Raw genomic sequence first — 19176 nt, 5'->3', positions numbered from 1 at the left:
CTACTCAGCACCAGAAGGCGGGACCCTCCCACTGCATCAGGACCCCTCCATGGTTCCCAGATCTTCCTCCTGGGGCACGTCCCCAGCCCCCTCTGATTCTTGCTCCCTGTGCCCTACCTAGCACGTGAGCTGGGGAGGAGGGGCCAGACTCTCCAGATGCTGGAGTCCTGGCCCTGCCTGCGTCCTGAAGCCCAGTTTCTGAAGACACCTGGGTCCCCACGATCCCTGGCACTGTCAGCTCTGGGTTCTCAGGGATGGGAGGGCCCAGGTTCTGGAAGCTGTTGCACACTCGGCTGATGGAGCGACAGAGGATGCTGGCACCGTCTGGTGGCCGGCGCAGCCTTCCCTCCACCAGAGTCCGCTGCACACCGGCTACCTCGCTTTGCAGTCGAGATACTGTCTTGGTCAGCTCTGTCAGTCTGTTGCCCAGGTCTTGGGGAGGGGTGGGGCGTGGCAGTAGTGACGGGGAGGTCATTCAGAAGATGAGCCTGCCCTGGACCCCTTCTACCCTCAGCACAACCCCAGGGGACATTTATGCCGGGGGTCCTAGGCAGGAGAACTGGAGGAAGTGAGGGACTGGCTTATGGCATGTGGGTCAGGTGGGCAGGCCGAGTCAGGCGCAGATGAATCAGCAGGGCTGGGGTGGTGGTGAGTCTAGAAGATACCAAGAAGGAAAGTCTTATGGACCAGAGAAGGGGTCAGGAGTCATAGAATGAGAAATTTTCTAATGGGTAGAGATTTGTACATCCGCCCCCTCTGCCTTCTTCCCCATCTACACCTGTCCAGCTCATACCCACCCTCAGAGCCCAGTTCTGATTCCACCTCCTCTTTCTCCAGCTTCTGGTACTCTATCCTTCTACCTTCCCATGAGCCTCTCAAAATGATAGACTCTTTCTCTTCTTTGGGCTCCCACTGCAATTTGTGTCTCTTTTTCTAAGCACTTTCTGCCTAGCGAGATGGTTTCTCTTCCTCAGCAGACTGAAAGCTTCCTATGTGTCCCTGCTGGGAACAAAGGGGATCTAGCAATGAACCCTGGTTGAATGAGTGAATGAATGAATGATGAATAAGGTGAATGAGTGAATGGGAAAGGGAGTGAATGAGAGAATAAATGAACACAAGAATGAAGGTGGGAATGAAGGATTAAATCAAGTGAGTGTAATAAATGTCTAAACAGGTACGAGGGTAATTGAGTGCAAGGGCCCACACGATCTGCGCAGGTTTTGGCTTCCAAGGGTGGGTCGGAGGGGGGCCACATAGAGAACTGCAGGCTGGTTGGAGGGGTGTGAGGCTGGGTGTTCCAGCTGAGCAAGGGACAGGAATGGGGAAGGCCTGGAGGGGAGCAACTAACTTTTCCGACGGGTCTCCTCAAACTCCCCCCGCGCAGTCTCTATGTAGCGCTGTACCAGAGCCTTGATGACATGAAGCCAGTAGGATCCACGCTCTTCCTCCCCAGGCCCTGCCCCTGCCCCAGGATTGGCCTGGGATGGGAAGACAGGAGGGCGAGAGAGAGTCTTCTCCCCCAGCTTTTTTCTAGTCACTGCATCCTCCCCCAGGCAATAAAGATGGAGGCAAAGTCTGTGCAGACTTTTCTATCCCTGAAGGCCACACATCTAGACCCTCATGCAGACCTGGAAGGTAGTCTGGATGGAGGCCAGAAGGGGTGGAATGGCTGAGTGCAAGAGAACTAGGGTGGGAGGTGGGTGAGGGTTAGGAGGAGAAGCAGAGTGTGGGTAGAGAGAAATGCTGAGCAAGGCAGAGTTGAGCTCTCTCCTGCCACCAACCCAACCTTGGTTTTCTTGAGTTGAGTTAGTGCAGGTTAACCCTGTCCTTCAAATTCCGCAGAGGGGAGACTAGGGAATGTGGGGAGGCATCTCCTTGGACCAGCTCATGCATATGAGATGGAAATCATCATGCAAATTAGAATGATTAGTTCTGGGTCCAGTTTTAGGCCTCAGGACAGTACCAGGAGGGCAAGTCGGGCATCTGGGGCAGATAAAGGAGAGAGAGAGCGGAGGTGAAGTAGGCAAAGTGCTGGACTCAGAAGACAGGCTCAAATCCCAGCTTGGTCACTTCGCCGCTGTGTGCCTCGAGCAAGCTGCTCAACTTCTTCAGGCTGAAGGTCTCCAGATTTAAAGTGGAGATGGTGATAGCGCCTACTTCCCAGGCTGGTACTTCCCTGGCATGGAGTAGAGGATCTCTAAATGCTTAGGAAATAATGATTTTTATTTATCTGTATTTATTTAGCTCTCTAAATATTTTATGGTTAGCCTATTTACTTTTTTTTTTTTTTTTCTCTATTTTTTGGCCTCACCGTGTGGCCTGTGGGATCTTACTTCCCTGGCCAGGGATCAAACCCATGTCCTCTGCAGTGGAAGTGCAGAGTCTTAACCACTGGACCACCAGGGAAGTCCCTAGCCTATTTACTTTTATAATGTAAAAAAGCAAAGCCTTTTCTTAAATATTTTAAAAGGAGAGACAGGATTGACAGAGATGGTACAGCAGAAGCATGAGAGAGAATGATGGGTCTTTTCAGCTGCAGAGTATATAAAGCGTATTTCTTGTATAAAATAAGGAATAAGAGCTTTGGAAAAGCCATTTCCTAAGGTGCAGGGTAGGTGGGAGGAGACACCTGATGGGGTCACCAAAGAGCAGGCTAGTGAGGTGGGGGGCAGCTGGAGGAGGGGTGGAACCTCACTGGGGGTTCAGTGGAGGGTGGGGGAGACCCCCAGCTGGCTGGTATAGTGGGATCCATCAGGACTCAGTGACTCCCAGCACAGGCCCAGAGAACTGAATACAACTTCAGGTGAAGATGCTGAGTTGCACCCTAGAGGGGAAGCAGCCCTGACATGGGGTCTGCAAATATGCATCACCTGGCAACCTGGACAGGGCCAGGAAGTGGTCAGGGTGAAAGGGTGATAGTTCCAGAATGTGGAGTTTGAGATGCATTAGGGTGTAAGAGGTACCATGCAGGATAGCCTGGAGCTAGGATGGTGGGAACTGGGAACCCCTGGCATTTAGTTTCTTGTAAATGTCATGTTTTCTCCATGCTTTTGCACATGCTGTTTCCTGTGCCTAGAACTCCCTTCTCCACCGTACCTGCCCATCAACCTCCTGTTTATCCTTCAGGATTCTACTCTGCCCTCAAGGTCTCCGGGAAGCTCCCTGACCCCTGAGGCTGGGTCTGGGGCCTCTCGTCCCTGCTCCAATAGCCCCCTGTGCTTCTTTCTATCATAGGTTTGTCATCATGCACAATTACAGTCCATTTCCTTCTGATGCTCTAGACTGTCAGCACCTCAAAGGACCACCGTCCTGCATATCTTTATTTCCAGAATTGGTGTGCTTTGATAAGTGTTTGTTAAACAAACTGTTGACCAATCAGATAAGGGAAGGCCTTCCTCACCTGGGGATCCAGGGGCCTCAGAGCTTCAGAGTTGGCCTGTGGCCTCGCAGAGGTGACCTGGAGGCCCTGTCTTAGAGAGACCCTCAGGTAACATGTTTTAAGGGGAACAGATAGGACCCCCTACAGACCTGGCAGTAATGCTATCTGAATTAGCAAGGGGTCCCATGCCAAGCCAGACTGAGTTAGGGAGCAGATAATGAGAGGTAAGTTAGTGCCTTGGAGGCCTGCCCTCCTCTCTCAGGCCTCAGCCACCTTCTAATTTCCAGTTTGTGGGGCATTCTCCCCTTGGCTTCTTAACACGTTACTTTGAAAAACGTTCAACGATACCTTGACCCAGTTTAGGGCAAAAAGTTTTGCCTAAAGCTTATGGGGTATTGGCAGCTTGGGAGGAGGGTGGCATGAACTTCTGTTCGAGCTGGGTGACACAGGATTGGAAATTTAGGAAATGGCCAAAGCCAGGAGGAGGGAAAGGCAAGCCATACGAGAGAGCAGGAATTGGGAGCAGGCTTTCTGGGAAACATACAAGGAAAGACAGACAAGCCAGGGGTGTTCAGACAAATGGACGGTATAGGCAATACAGCTGAAGACCCGGTGTGAGGAAGACCCACAGCAGGCAGAGGAGGTGCTCACAAAGGTGGGGATTGGGGGAGAGGCTGGCTTCTTGGCTTTGCAGCAGGAGCAGCAACAGCAAATGAAGAGGAAAATTCTCCTGAGAAACTGAGGTGAAGGGAGGGGGTTAGTTAGAGGACAGGGTCTAGGCTAATGGGGCAGGAGCTGGGATAGGGGTGCTGAGTGCTGGGGGGTTGGGAGAGCTCTGAGGTCATCACCTGAGAAGGTAGAAGGTAGCCTTGGGGGAGGGCAGGATGCTGAAGGGCATGGGCAGCGTCAGGCCCTCTCGGAAGTAGGACAGGTAGAGCTTGGAGCAAGCAAACTTCCACTCCACGTCAGCAGCATCCTGGGGGTTAGGAGGCAGGGGCTCTGCAAGGACCACTTTGGTGCCTAGCCCTCCTGCCCACTCAGTCTGCCCCATTTCCCCCCAGCCCTCATGTCTCTTCTCCAACCTCTTTCTTCTCCCCATTCTTATCTGCACCTCCACCTATCACCCACATTTCCCCTGCCTGTACCCCCCTTCCCCTCTTCCTCCCCACCACCTTTCATGCTTCTGACATCCAGTTCCATCCGGACTATTCTCCAGCCACAAACCGTAACCCATCCATCTCCTTCCCTCTCCCTTCTCACGTTCCCACCTACTTTTCCACAACACATCCTTCCACCCCATTATAAGGTGGAAAGAGCACTAGACTTGTATCTGGAGAAAATAATAACATCATTAAGACCCTCAATCTACAGATGAGGAAAGTGAGGCCTAGAGAGGAAAACTTGTCCCCAGTCACAAAACAAGGCAGTAGTAGAGGCAGAGCCGGAACCCAAATGTCTCCACTCCTTGCATGCTATTCCTCTCCATTCCTTTCTCTCTTCTTCCCTCTGGCCTGAGCCACCCTCAGTTCATGCACCTCAGTCTCCTGGAAGGAGCTGGTGATCATGGCAATGAGCATGTTGAGCAGCGCAATGACCAGGACGATGGTAAAGATACCGTAGAGGGCCTGGCCCACCAGTTCCGGCACCAGAAACTGGGGCATGTCAACCACACTGTGCTCCTCCATGCCGAACATCGTCCAGAACAGAAACTGGAAGGTCTCGTTGAAACTGGCATGGGGGGCTGAAGAGTAGGATGTGAGGGGTAGGAGATGAGCCAGAGCGCCACCCAGACCCACTCCTTCTCGCCCTCAGGACCCAAGCAAAGGCGCTGTGCTTCCACGAAGCCCGTTGGACCGCTTGTCATTTCTGATCTCCCGCCAGAATTTACTGAGCGTATAGCAGTGCCAGGAACAGGTGCTAAGGATACAGCCGTGAACAAGACAAGCACAGTCCATGTCTTCAAGGACGCTATGTTCTGGGTGGGGAGCGGGGGTGAGATGGACACCAACTCTACAAACATCCCTAAATTGTGGCAAGTGCTATGAAGCAGCAGCACAGGATGTTATGGCCTAGTCTGGGAGCTGGGGAAAACTTCCTCAAAAAACATTCAAGCTGAGCTCTGAAGGCTGAGGGAATCAACCAGGGGGAAGGGAAGGAGATGTGAAGCGTGCCCAAGGTAGGGGAGTCTGGGGGGCATTTGAGGAACTGAGAGACGGCCAGCATAGCTCGTCTCAGAGGGCAAAGGAGAGAAGCTCATGAGAGGGAAGCAGGGACCAACCAGGTCATGCAGGGCCCTGTAGGATAAAAACAAAGATCCTCACTATGGCCTAGGAGCCTTAGGAAGCTATGAAGGATTCTCAGCAGAGGGGTGACCCCTGAATTACTTTTGATAAGATCACACTGGCTGCTGTGAGGAGAGTGGAAGAGAAGCAGATGAGAGAGTGGGGGCACGGAGACCAGTCAAGAAGCTGTTGCCATGGTCTGGGTGAGAGAGGATGGTGATTGGACCACGGAAGCAGCCACCCATGCTGCTTCAGTTCAAGCCTAGATGACTGCAACAGTCTCCACAGCGGGTCTCTGGCCCCAGTCCCTCTCTCGTCCTTCCATCCTCCACACTGCACTGAAGGTGTTCTTTCTAAATGCTGATCTGATGTGCTGTACTTCTGCTTGTCAAACTTTAAATGCTCCTGACTACTCTCAGTCCAAATGCCCACCATGCAACGTACCTGAGGTTTTTAGCAAAAATACTTTTGACTTAATTAGCTGTCTCCCATAAATGAGCAGGGGGGCTCAGCCTGCCTGTGCTGCCGTGGAATGACACCAGGACCCATGAAGCAGGCTGGAAGGACTAGTTCCTGTCCCTAAGATTCATGATTTCAACTGTGTCAGCAGACTTCCTCAACATCTTGAAGCCAGGATGGGAACAAGGATTCTTGGTAAGAGGATTGGTCTGAATAAAGCCTCCATTTACTTTGGAACCATGAGAAAGACTTGACCAACATCCACAGGCCCAACCATGGGTCCTTCAGGTTCAACAATAAAACCATCATGTAGTTGCACTCAGGAAGAATTCGTGATTGAACGATTGCTTGGGAGGCCATCCGGAGCTCCCTGGTCTGCTGGGCAAGCCAGGCTTCTCAGCAGGACCTTCATGAGCTCCGTGACCTGGCCCCTCTACCCTCTCCAGCCTCCCCTCTCAAAATCCCCTCTATGCACCAACCATGGAGGAAGTCTTGCTATTCTCCAAACATACCTCCTTGCCTTAGTATGTGCCCCCTTCTGCCCAGAATGCTCTGTACCTTCTCTGAAGTTTACAACCTTTGTAGGTGGAGTCCAGAGTTCCCTTCTCTATGAAGTCTTCCCTGATCATCAAGACAGAGGAAGGGGCTTTCCCTTCTGATTACCCTCAGCATAAGCCCTCCTTCCTCACATCACTCATCATCTCAAACTGAGTTTATTTGTGCACGTGGCTATCTTCTCCAGGAGACTGAGTCTGGTTCACTTCTGTCTGTGCTTCCAGTGCCAGGGACAGGACCTACTACAAAGAAGGTGTCATAAATGGGTGTGAACTCAAACAGCAATGAATGAATGACTAAGAAAGTGAATGAATTTAAAAAGTGAGTGAATGAATGAATGAATGAGTGAACAATGAATGAGTGAGTGAATGAACAAGGAATTAGTTATTGGCCATATTTAGGGAGAACTGAGTATCAAAAAGAATAATGGGGCTTCCCTGGCGGCACAGTGGTTAAGAATCCGCCTGCCAACGCAGGGGACACGGGTTCAAACCCTGGCCTGGGAAGATCCCACATGCCGCGGAGCAACTAAGCCCATGTGCCACAACTACTGAGCCTGAGCTCTAGAGCCCGCGAGCCACAACTACTGAAGCCCGCACGCCTAGAGCCCGTGCTCTGCAACAAGAGAAGCCACGACAATGAAAGGTCCGCACACTGCAACGAAGAGTAGCCCCCAGTCACCGCAACTGGGGAAAGTCCGCGCACAGCAACGAAGACCCAACACAGCCAAATATAAAAACAAATTAATTAATTAACAAAAGATGAATAATGACTGTAATGGATTGTTATATTTTTAAAAAATCTTTGAATCCATAGTGATATTCAAAAAGAGTGGAAAAGGAAGCACTTCTTTATGGCAGAATGCCAGCAAAGAAATGTACAGGGAATGACAGCAATAGAAAATCAGCATCTTGAAACCACTGTTATAATAACTGATGCAGGTAAAAATCATCTGTAAAGGGACTTCCCTGGTGGCGCAGTGGTTAAGAGCCTGTCTGACAGTGCAGGGCACGTGGGTTCGATTCCTGGTCCAGGAAGATCCCACATGCCGCAGAGCAACTAAGCCTGTGCGCCACAACTACAGAGCCTGCGAGCCACAGCTACTGAAGCCCACGCACCTAGAGCCTGAGCCCTGCAACAAGAGAAGTCACTGCAATGAGAAGCCTGCGCACCACAATGAAGACCCAACGCAGGCAAAAATTAATTAATTAAATAAAAATCATTTGTGGATGATAAATCCACTCAGAGCAAAGTTGCAAGAAAGTGGTCTAGGCACACAGTCTCAGCATCTCTTTTCATTACCACAAGGGTATCTCCTTTTCAATGGAGAGGTTTGCTAGACCAATGGGCCTCACCAATGGGCTAAACTGACATTGTGAGCCTCCTGATGTGATATGATGGAAAGTACACATCATCAATTAGGTTGCGTTCTTGCCAAAATTGCTTAAGTTGAATCTGATCATGAGGAAGAGGTGATTACTAAGCTCCAAGTTCACGGTCCCAGAATCCCACCTGCCCATCCTGCCTCTGCCCCTGAGTACTTGCCCAGCCGCTCTGTCTCCTGGTAAGGCACGTAGATGTTGAGGCCGCAGAGGAAGGCGGTCAGGATAATCGTGAGAATGAACATGAACCTGGCAGGGGGTGGGATGGGGGAGGGTCAGAGCAGGTCTCTTCCCTGGGAGAAGTCAGGCTCTGGGAAGAGAGATGGGGGTGATGGCTCCCAGTCTCAGCCTCTACTTGACAAGGATTCAGTGTGGTTATTATTAAGAAGAGAGAAATTAAGGGGTGGGAAATGAGAAGGGATTTAAAGGGTGCTGAAGCAGAAGCTCTCCCTCCAGAATAAAGGATTCTGGGTTGAAACAGTCAAAGCTGGGCATGGGTCAGGCTCCCAGGCAGGGACCGAGATGCTGAGATGTGGTACAAGGATGAGGGAGAGTCACAGAGTCCTACTGGACAGGATTTATCACCAGTGGAGTTAAAGCCACATGTGAGTTGAGTTGGCTGGCAACACGGAAGGCTAGGAGAGTCTCAGGGGTGGGATGGCAAGTTCTCCAAGCTGAGCTGAGCTGAAGATGTTCACAGATGTAACCAGGGCTTTTCCCATCAAGGGCACCCATGCCTGTCCCACCTCAGGCAGGGTTTTCCCAGGGAAGCAGGCACGAAAAATGGGCTCTGATTAGGGTGAAAGGCCAGGTAGGCTGTAAATGATTTGATGATAATTACCAGGAAGACCAGATAATTCCATGAATTCCAAAAGCAGCTGTACAGTGGAAACCATCCAAAGGGACCCCTGAGTCCAGTGCCTCACCACAAAGATGGGAAAACTGAGCCCCAGAGAGGGCCATGGAGACAACAAAGGAACTGGGACTGGAATGCCAGCCAAGGGCTCTTACTGCTATTGGTGGTTCCTGATCTTTGGAGTCATGGGCCTCTTTGAGAATTAGATGAAAGTTATAGACCCTCTCTGCAGAGAAATGTACCTTTACATTTACATCCGAAAATTTGCCTTTATTTTCAGGGTTTCCGAGGTCTCTGGAGCCTGTACAAGCAATCCAGGATAAGAATCCCTGTGCTAACTAGAGCTGGGAGCTTCAGAAGGAGATCAAGTGGGGTCCATCGGAGGGGAAGATGCTCGAGCAGGGGCAGTACGCACCAGATCATGTCGTCCATCATCCTGCCAATGGAAATCTGCAGGATGCCCAGCGACTCATGGGCTGGCAGGACGTAGGCCAGGTGGGTGAAGCAAAGAGCACCTCAGCCAGGAACTCGTGGTCTTCCGTGCGCCACTCACGCCGCTCTGTGCAGGTGGAACGGGGTTGGGGGGCTGAGGCCGAGAACCAAGGAAGGGAGGGGACTGGGGGACTCAGGGCTGAGCTAGGAGGCACTCACCAGCCGAGGTGAAGTAGCGGCAGGCAGCCCCGTCCGGGGCATCCCGGCAGCGCCTGTAGGCCAGCCCGGCCAGGAGCACGAAGGCCGCCAGGTACAGGGACAAGACGACCGTGTCCAGGATGTTCCACCAGTCCAGGAGGTAACTGCACAGGCCCTCGATCCACACTTCCTTACACTCAAACCACAGGAAGCCTGAAGGAGGTGGTAGGGAGCCAGGGCAGGGTGAGGCGCCTCCTCCGTCCAGGTCAGAGCTGGGTTGCAGGTATGGTTGCAGGGGGAAACTATCCATGGGGTGGGAGAACTAAGATATGAAAGGCATGAAATGGATAAAATGTAGACGTTTAGTCTGCTTAAGTACAGAGATCTTACGTGAAAATAAAAAGAACTTCTGGCTGATGCAGACTCAGCTGCCACGGAGCCTGTGCCACTGATCCCAGTTGGCTGATAAACTCAAAGTGAGTAACAGCTTGAGAAGCTGGTTATTGGGAGGGGATGATCGAAATCTGCTTCCCCCTTCCCTCCACCAAGTATATATTGGACAACTATTTCAAGAATATTGATTTGAAGGGGCTCCAAATTATCAACCTGCTCCTTATCAGCCCGGGGCCCAGGGCCTGACCTGGGGATGGAGGGTCTCGGGAGCTGGACCCCATTAGCCAGGTGACCCTGCCATGTCATACCCTTCTCCGTTCCCTGGATACAAGCATGTGCTTTTTTACTCATGGTTCTGTCCACCTAGAAAGCCCTTCCACACCCTTTTGAAGGCAGGCTCGCCTTTGTGGCCCAGGACAAATCTTACCTCCTCTGTGAAGCCTTCCCTAACCGGGGGAGTGAGTTCTCACAGCTCTCTTCAGACCTCTGTGATACCATCGCTGTGGGGCACTGCAGGAGATCTCTTCCTGGGTCCGCCCCCCGTCCCCTCCCCTGAACTTTGAACCCCTCAAGGGCAGGGACCATGGCCTATTCACCTCCTTGTCCCTGGTGCCCAGAACAAGGCCCAGTAGTTACTATTGAATAAAAACTGATTAAGCTCCTACCATGTGCCAGTGGGATCCTGTGGTGAATAAGACAAATACAGGCCCTGGCCTCCCCGGGTTCATAATCTAGTGAGGGAGGCGGGCAAGTAGCCAAGTCGTTACAAGCCAGTGTGGTAACTGTTAAGGTGGAAAGGAGGGGAACAGAGGCTGTTGTGAGAATGTTTAGGAACAGATCCTCACCCTGATTTGGGGACCAGGGAAAGCTTCACTTCTCCCAGAAAGTGACGACTGAACTGAGACCTGATGGAGGAGTAGGAGCCGGCCAGGTGAAGGGGCAGCACGGGCAGGGAGAGGGCTGTGGGGAAAGAGAACGTGCGTGGGCCTGGAGACAAGCAGTGCAGGCGAGGTGAGAACTGCATCCATTCCCACGGCAGCAGGGGGTGGATGCTTATTTAAATACGTTGGATGTGTAGGAGGAACCCTATTTAGTTTATCTGTGTGTTCTCAGGGCTTCACTCACAGTAGGGCAGCAGCAAGTGTTTATTACATGAAGAAACAAGGAGTGTTCTTTTATTTATTTATTATTTTATTTTATTTTATTTTATTTAGCTTTGGCTGTGTTGGGTCTTCACGGCTGTGCGTGGGCTTTCTCTAGTTGCGGCGAGCAGGGGCTACTCTTCATTGCGGTGCGCGGGCTTCTCATTGCAGTGGCTTCTCTTGTTGAGGAGCACGGGCTCTAGGCGTGCGGGCTTCAGTAGTTGTGGCTCGCGGGCTCTAGAGTGCAGGCTCAGTAGTTGTGGCGCACGGGCTTAGTTGCTCCGCAGCATGTGGGATCTTCCCAGACCAGGGGTTGAACCCGTGTCCCCTGCATTGGCAGGCAGATTCTTAACCACTGTGCCACCAGGGAAGCCCGGAGTGTTGTTTCTTAAGACTTCTTCCCCCGTGGGCAGGAACTGTATTGGTTTCATCTGCACCCAATACAGGTCAATAATGTTTAGTAAATAACTGCATGAGAAACTTTTCCTCTTGCATGGCTCTTGTTTTCTTCCCCAGAGTTTCTTGGCCAAATAGTCTTTCAGGCCTTACTGACTGGCTTGGTACAGGGTAGAGCAGCGGACTTAGTCTACTGGTGTCTTGGGAGTTTGCTAACTAAGCTAGAGACAAGTAAAGGGAAGACAGATGAGGAAGGGACCCCCAGTCCAGCTGCTGAGCTGACCAGCCAAATGCTCGGTAGAGCCCTGGAGGTTACTGTCAACTGCATTTGCTGAATTGTTTGAGAATACTCAATTCTGCTATAGAAGCAAAGAACACCAATGGAATGGCTGGAACTTATGCATTAAGCATATAGAAGTTAGTTATCTGGGTGACATGTTGGACAAATAAAGCAAGTAGAGCATATGTGTGTGAACATATGTAGAATATTTAGGGTAGACACTAAATATTAATAATACGCTGAATATACACAAGGCAGATGAGGCCCTTAGGATTCATCAGATCTTAAATCAGCTCCCCACTGGTGATACCCATTCTGGCCTCACATGTCCTCTGCCCAAAAATTGCGAAGAAAAGTCACAGCTGTTCACCAGGATGATTAGTAAGCTACAGCTGTGGTCAGACATACTTGCCCCTGTGTTTCTCCTCCAATCAAGTGTTGGGGCCAGTCTGCTTCCGGCTGTTGTATCCTCTGCTCAAACCTCAACTCTGGTCCTCGAAACACCACCATCATAAGTACACCATTTATGGGTTTAATAAACTGTATGATTCAAGCAACTTAATTTGGTCTGTGAGCCTTTCTGTTTCATGACCTTCGGGATAGATTGCCTGGTGGTGTACTTGCTGGCTACCATTACACCAAGGTAATCTCCACCGGACACAGTGGACCAGTGTCTTATTTGTGGGAGGATATGAACATCCAGAATGGGTAGCGACTGGTGCCAGTGTAGGGGAAGAATGGGGTCCTTGCTCAGGGGGTCTATCACAGGGCTAGGTCCCCTGATTAGAGGTGAAGAGGAAACCCTTGGTGGACCAGAGCCCGGAGGGGTCTGGTTATGTGTTCAGGGAGAATCTACAGGGGCAGCCCCCCTCCACGGGGGTGCTTACTGTGAAGAAAAGTGAGGGGGCCCCCAAGGGGGTCTGCCACAAGTAAAAGGCCCACACATGTACCTGCAACCCAAACCATGCGTAGTGAAGTCTCCCAGACACTGTGGCTGCGGCCTCGGAAGGTACTCAGCTGTGTTTCCATGACCAGGGACTCTCCCAGCAGGAAGATGCGGAACCACAGATAGGAGGCCGAGTGCAGCAGGAACTTCAGCACCGGGATCTTCATCAGGCAGCCCAGCTTGGGGGAAGGAAGGAGAGCAGGGCTCTCAGAGTCCTGTTCAAATCTCTCCCCACCCTGGATAACTTCCGGGATGCTCAGCCCCCACATGTCTCCTCCTCTCATTCACTCACTTATTCAGACATTTATGAAGAATGTACTGTATGTTAGGCCTTCCCCTTTCGTATCTATTTTTTCCTTCACAACCGTATGAGGTGGGTATCGTTATTCCCATTTTTTAGCTAAGGAACTGAGGATCACAGAGATAAAGTAACTTTCCCTGGGGGGTCCCACAGGCTCTTCAATCACAACCATGTTAAAAAGAAATTCATCACTTTTGATCCCAAACTTGTTCCTTCTCCTCTTCCTCCTGTTTCCCCATCTTAGAAAACGTCCTGGCCACCCAGACCAGGAAGCTTAAAGGCATCTCTGCATCCTCTCTCTCATACACTCTGACAGTCTCCCTAACTCCCGCCCCTCCCCCAATCCATCCTTTACACCACTAGGAGAGAGAGCTTTCTAAAACACAAAACTAATAGGATCTCTCACCTCATTACAGTCTTCCAGTGGCTCCCATCATTGCATAAGGCTCTGTGGGACCCGGGCCCCTGCTTACCTCCTACCACTCGCCATTTGCACTTATGCTTTAGCTACACAGAGTTCCTCTCAGTCTCTAATAGTTTGCATTCTCCCTCCCTGGGCCGTTGATGGACATGCTGTTCTGCTTCCTGGAGCACTGCTCACCCCATTCCTCACTTGATTTACAGGTACCTGGCTTGCTCTTTATTATATCCCCAGCACCAGGCACGATGCCTGGTTCACAGTAGGGTCTCAAGGAAATATTTGTTGGGTGAAGGAATAGAAATATCTGGGTCCACAAGGGCTCCCAAAGAATCTGTAGGTTGGGGCAGAGTCTCTTTAGGAGATTGTAGGGCTGTATATACGACTCAGGCTTCGGAGGCAGAGAGACCTCAGTTTCAATCCTGACTCTGCTATTTACTGTGGACAAAAGAGCATTCTGTTCCTTGTGTCTCCACTGTAAAATCCAGGTGCAATGCCTACCTTCCAGGACCACCTCAAATTACCTGATGGGAACATTCCCAAAGTGCCTGGCCCAGGGCCTGGCATAAAGCAAGTGCTAAATAAATGACAGTTATCATTACTTCTATTCTTAGTACCCGGGACTTGGGTGCCAGCCAGTGGCCAAGGCAGAGGAAGGGCGTGGTGAGGACGATGAGGAAGGCGACCAAAGAGCTTCCAGATACTGGTGCTCCCACGCCAGCCAGCGAGGCTCCCATGCCAGATGGAGGACAGGACCTGCTGGCAGATGGGGGGTGCTACAAACTAAGCAGAGATGGGAGTGAGGAGAGGGGGTGGCCACCAGCCAGGGAGGAGGAAGGGGAGCTAGTTGGGTGCACTGACTTCCCTGCCATAGAGGTTGAACCATGTTTTTTTTCTTCCCAGGCCAGCCAGCTCAGAAGAGAGGCAACCCACTTGCCATGTGACCTTGGGCAGACCCCACCCCTCTTTGGGACTTGGTTTCCTAGTCTATGAAGAAGTTGAATTCAAAGATTTTCCTGGACTTTCCAGATCCTGCATTCCTGAATCTAAGTCAGGCAGTGGTGGGTGCAACTGGGTACCCAGTCCCAGAACCCGCAGGATTCCTTGTCTTCTTAGAGACGTGAGGCACCAGCCTTCATGGTCTTGAGGAGGCAGGAGCAGGGAAAGTGGGCTCTGGTGTCTTAGGGAGCCATTGTGAAGGAAGGTTTTTGGCTAAGCTCCTGGTGGGCTAGGATATCTAGGGTAGGTGAGAGGGAGCAGTAAGGGGGGGGTAGGCTAGAAGGAGAGCATGTCTTAGGCTTAGGGGACAGGCGTCTAGTGAAATGGGGAACCATGGAATCACTTGACCCTTAAGCCCTGAGAGATGTAGTCTAATCTTGCTGAATAGAGTGAGATACTGAAGTCTAACAACAGAAAAAGACCACACCAAACCTACTCAGCAGGCCAGAGGCTGAGTAAGACCCAGAAGTCTGTTCTGAAGGTGGGGTCTGGGTGGGTAATGGGACTTCCAAGGGCTGGGGAGAGGTTAGGGACTTAGACTGAAGGTAAGAAGGGCAGGTGGGAGACCCACAGAATCAAGGGTCTAGATAGAAGCGTGCTCAGAATGAAGATCTAAGAGGGGTCCTGAGGGCAGTGAAAGGACTTGCTTAGGGTTGGAGCAGGGACTACGTAGAGGTGGCAGGGCAAGGGGTCAGGGCAGGGCGGGGGAGGAGGGGGTGGGTAGGGCCCAGCTGACCCACTTCTGGTTGTAGGTGATGGCCAGTCGCAGCCTCGCCAGGTTGGGGATGCTTTCCTCAAAGGCCTGGTCCAGACCCTCGGCCTTGGGCTCAGTCTTGCTGTCCTCGCCCAAGTCATCGAGCACCGCAGTGACCTTGCTCTGGTTCTGGCACATGCCCAGCAGTTCAAAGCCGTAGTCCTGGCTCAGCGACTCCAGGGCAATGTACTCAGGCTGTAGGGAGGAAGTCCGTGTGCGCCTGCCACCCTGGGGGCCCAGCCCCATTAGGTCAGCCCCCACCCTCCCAAAAGTGGGTCTGGGCCACTCTGTTCTGCCCTCGGCCGTCACTTCCCCACAGCTGGTGTCACCCTGAGTCCTCTATTCCTTTCTTCCCTTCCACCCCACCTATCCTCTTGGCTATAATGAGGCACTTCTTGGGTCAACTTTGCTTCTCTGTCGCTGCATCTACCTCATTGCTGAGTCATTTCAACTCAGACCCCTCCGTCACCTTTGTCCACCCCTTGTACTTCCTCCTCCCTATTCCTGTCCCACTTCCGCTCCTATTCTTCATGCCTTCTTGGGTTAATTGAATTACTTTGTTGAGCACCTACCTTATATGAGAGCCCGTGCTGGCAGTTTTAGGAGCTGCAGACACGAGTGGGCAGTTCTTGTTTCCACTTTACCCGTCCTAGCCTCAGTTTTACTTGGGGCCCTAACACCAGAGAGAATCCAGGCTAGGATTTTAGGAGGCTAGGTCTGAGGCCCAGCATGGTCCCTCAGGTGGTGTCACGCTGGGTAAGTTATTTCCCCTATCCAAGCCTCAGCCCCCTTGCCTGGAAAGTGGGGATGATCATTCCTGCTGCCTCCTTCTGTGGGCTGCTACGAGGATGAGGGATGGTCCTTTGGAAAGGGCTGCTCTTCCCTGCTACCTGTGAAGTGGAGGCTCTTCATTCCCTGATCCTTCTACAACTCTGGAGAAGCAGCATGCTCTTCCCTGAGCTCGTCTGGCACAGGTCATCCTGCCCTAGGACTCTGTTAATATCCTTGTTTGTTTCCCCACCTAATGGTAATCTTGACCATGGGAACCAAGTCTGCCTGGCACAGAGGGGATGTCAGTGGATGAGTGATGGATGGAACTGGACTGGTGAATTCAAAGCCCCTGACCAGCCCCTGCCTCCAGGCCTCCCTGGCTCCCCTTCACGCATTCTGTCTGCACAGGGTTCCTGCACTCATCCCATGTCTACTGTTACTAGCCGAGAGTCTTTGCTTGGACGGAATCCCTACCTCAAATATCCTCCCTACTCCTCTTCACTTGTGTTAAACCACCTCGTTGTGTAGCCAAGATTAATCCCACTTCTTCCAAGGAGTCTGCCCTGCACACAACATCTGTAGCTTCCTGACCTCTTTTCTGCTCCTTAGAAGCCCTCTGGTACCATCCACAGAGACCCTGAATGAAGCTGAGCATCCTGGGAGTCTTGTCCGCCTCTCTCTGCCCTCTCTCTCCCTGCTGCGATCACAAGCATGAGGCCCCAACGCACAATGCTCTAGGTGGGACCACACAGTAGGTATTCAGAAAGGACAGGTTCTACTGAATGTCATCTCTAAGTCCGTCCAGTTGCCTTCCTATCTATGTTCTCTCTCCTCCCTCAGACTGACCCAGGAGACACCTAGGATAGGGTCTGTCCCACCCCCATAAGACTAGGTACCCCTAGAGTGACAGCTGTCTGCAATTAGAATGAGATCCCCCTCAGGGTGGAATTCTGCAGCTCCCCATCAGAATGGAGGTTTCCTGAGAACATCTTTCTGTTGTTTCCCTCTTCCCAGAACACCCACCACAGGCCCGACCACGCCCCGGTGGAGGACAGATACGGGACACCAAGGGCAGGGGAAGGGAGCAGAAACCAACCTTAAACTCAGGTTCCTTGTGGGCAAGGCGCCTGAGCTCGCAGCTGAGCTGGAAGGCAGCCAGCATGGCGTCCTCACTGGCCAGTGAGAGGTGGGCGCAGCTGGCAATGCCATGACAGGTGTTGATGCGGGACAGGGAGAACTGGAGCAGATCACAGCAGCATGTGTTGCTGCACTCGAGGCAGGCACAGGAGACAGGGTGGGGCCGGGCGATGCTGTGGCCCTGGTCCATGAGCAGCTGGGCGATCTCATACAGGTCCTTCTGGCAGGCCAGGGTGAGGGAGGTGACACCAGGGGCAAAGTGGGGGCCATCGACTGATGAGTCAAAGAAGGCCAGTGAGAAAGACCTGGTGTCCACCTTGCGGCCCTTCTCCCATTCCAGCCAGGCCAGCAGGCGACGCACCACTGCCGGCTGGTTTGTGTCCACAGCCACCAGCAGGGCCTCGTGGATCTGCCGGAAGTCGAACTTGACACTGGCCAACAGCACACCACTGATGGCCTTGTGGCCCAGGTGGATGGCCAGATTGAGCGCCTCCCTCCAGCAGTGGTCCTCAGCCTCCTCCACATTCTGCAGGGGCCCGCCTGACCCGCCGTCTGTGGTCTTAACCCACAACTCCAGCAGCTGCTACACCAGGTCCAATGGCACCCAGCAGCGGAGGTGGGAACTTAAGCTTTCTGTTCACGATCTCGGTCCACTTAGGCTGAGGCTGGATGAAGGAGTAGAGAGGGTGGGACCCCGAGTCTCCAACCTCCTTTGCTTTGGGGCCTCCCTCACCCTTCCACCTTCAAGCCCTTAACCCTCTATACCCAGGCAACATTATAGTCTTCCTATCCCAAACACACAATAACACAAATTTCCATTTTTGTTTTAGGTAACACTTATGTAGTGCTTAAGTACAGGTAGTTTTCAAAACCCTTCATAAGTAAGTAATTCATTCAATTCTTAAATATCCCTGTAAGGTAGGAGCTATCATTCCCTCTTTAACAGGAGAAGAAGCTAACATACAGACATGCCAAACCACTTAACGAGGTGGGCAGCCAGGCATTCTGGCTGAGGAGGTGGTATTGCTAGTTACTTTTCCATGCTACTTCTCAACTCAGATAGAAATTATTACTAGTAGCTTTGGGATTTCTGGAATCTCTACTTCTTCAAAAGCCCCCAAATGTGGGATATGAGAATGTAGGTAAGTAAATACTTTCCCTCTTTTAAGGAAAATAACAATGCTACCACTTTTATCTGTTTTACTCTGAAATTAAATTCTACATTAGGGGCTTCCCTGGTGGCGCAGTGGTTGAGAGTCCGCCTGCCGACGCAGGGGACACGGGTTCGTGCCCCGGTCCAGGAGGATCCCACATGCCGTGGAGCAGCTGGGCCCATGTGCCACAACTACTGAGCCTGCGCTCTAGAGCCTGCGAGCCACAACTACCAAGCCCACGTGCCACAACTGCTGAAGCCCACGCGCCTAGAGCCCGTGCTCCGCAACAAGAGAAGCCACCGCAGTGAGAAGCCTGCGCACAGCAACGAAGAGTAGCCCCCGCTCACTGCAACTAGAGAAACCCCACGCAGCAACGAAGACCCAATGCAGCCAAAAATAAGTAAAATAAATTAAAAAAAAAAAAGAAAAGAAGAAAGTAGTTTATTAAGTCAACATAATTCTAATCAGAATTCCAGCAGAAGTTGCTGGCAATCACCACAAAGTCATCAACCAATAAAGGGCCACAAATTGCTAAGACAATTCTAAAAAGATGGATCAAAGAGGTGGAGAACAACTCTGAAAAGAATTACAAAATCACAGTATTTCAACATATGGTCTATAGAAACAAGCAAATAGATTCCAGAAACAGACTCATATAAATGGGAATTTACAACCTGTTAAGTTGACTGTAAGATAGAGCACGATTTTGTCAGAAAAAGATGAAGTAATAAATGGTGTTCAGAAAACTGGTTCACACCTAGAGGGATGGGATAGGGAGGGTGGGAGGGAGGCTGAAGAGGGAGGGGATATGGGGATATATGTATACATATAGCTGATTCACTTTGTTATACAGCAGAAACTAATACAACATTGTAAAGCAATTATACACCAATAAAGATGTAAAAAAAAAAAAAGAAATAAAGAAAACCGGTTCACAATGTG

The 19176-nt window shown here is 51.5% G+C and overlaps 1 protein-coding gene across 1 annotated transcript; it reads right to left on the bottom strand.

The window, feature by feature from the left end:
• Positions 1 to 36: 36 nt before the first annotated feature.
• On the bottom strand, positions 37 to 18050 carry LOC309826094 (short transient receptor potential channel 2-like; the record flags this gene model as incomplete). The annotated part of the gene is given in 17 exon segments (XM_082660075.1): positions 37 to 117; positions 209 to 432; positions 1349 to 1478; positions 4031 to 4109; positions 4228 to 4355; positions 4915 to 5107; positions 8217 to 8306; positions 9329 to 9419; positions 9422 to 9472; positions 9565 to 9756; positions 12705 to 12879; positions 14037 to 14105; positions 14107 to 14202; positions 15155 to 15367; positions 17040 to 17664; positions 17666 to 17745; positions 18045 to 18050. Coding segments are annotated over 17 exon segments (2523 nt in total).
• Between the last annotated feature and the right edge of the window lie 1126 nt (positions 18051 to 19176).

The sequence above is a fragment of the Grampus griseus genome (genome assembly GCF_964374135.1).
Source record: "Grampus griseus genome assembly, chromosome: 8".
NCBI classification, from domain to species: domain Eukaryota; kingdom Metazoa; phylum Chordata; class Mammalia; order Artiodactyla; family Delphinidae; genus Grampus; species Grampus griseus.
This window is presented reverse-complemented; position numbering and strand designations above follow the sequence as displayed.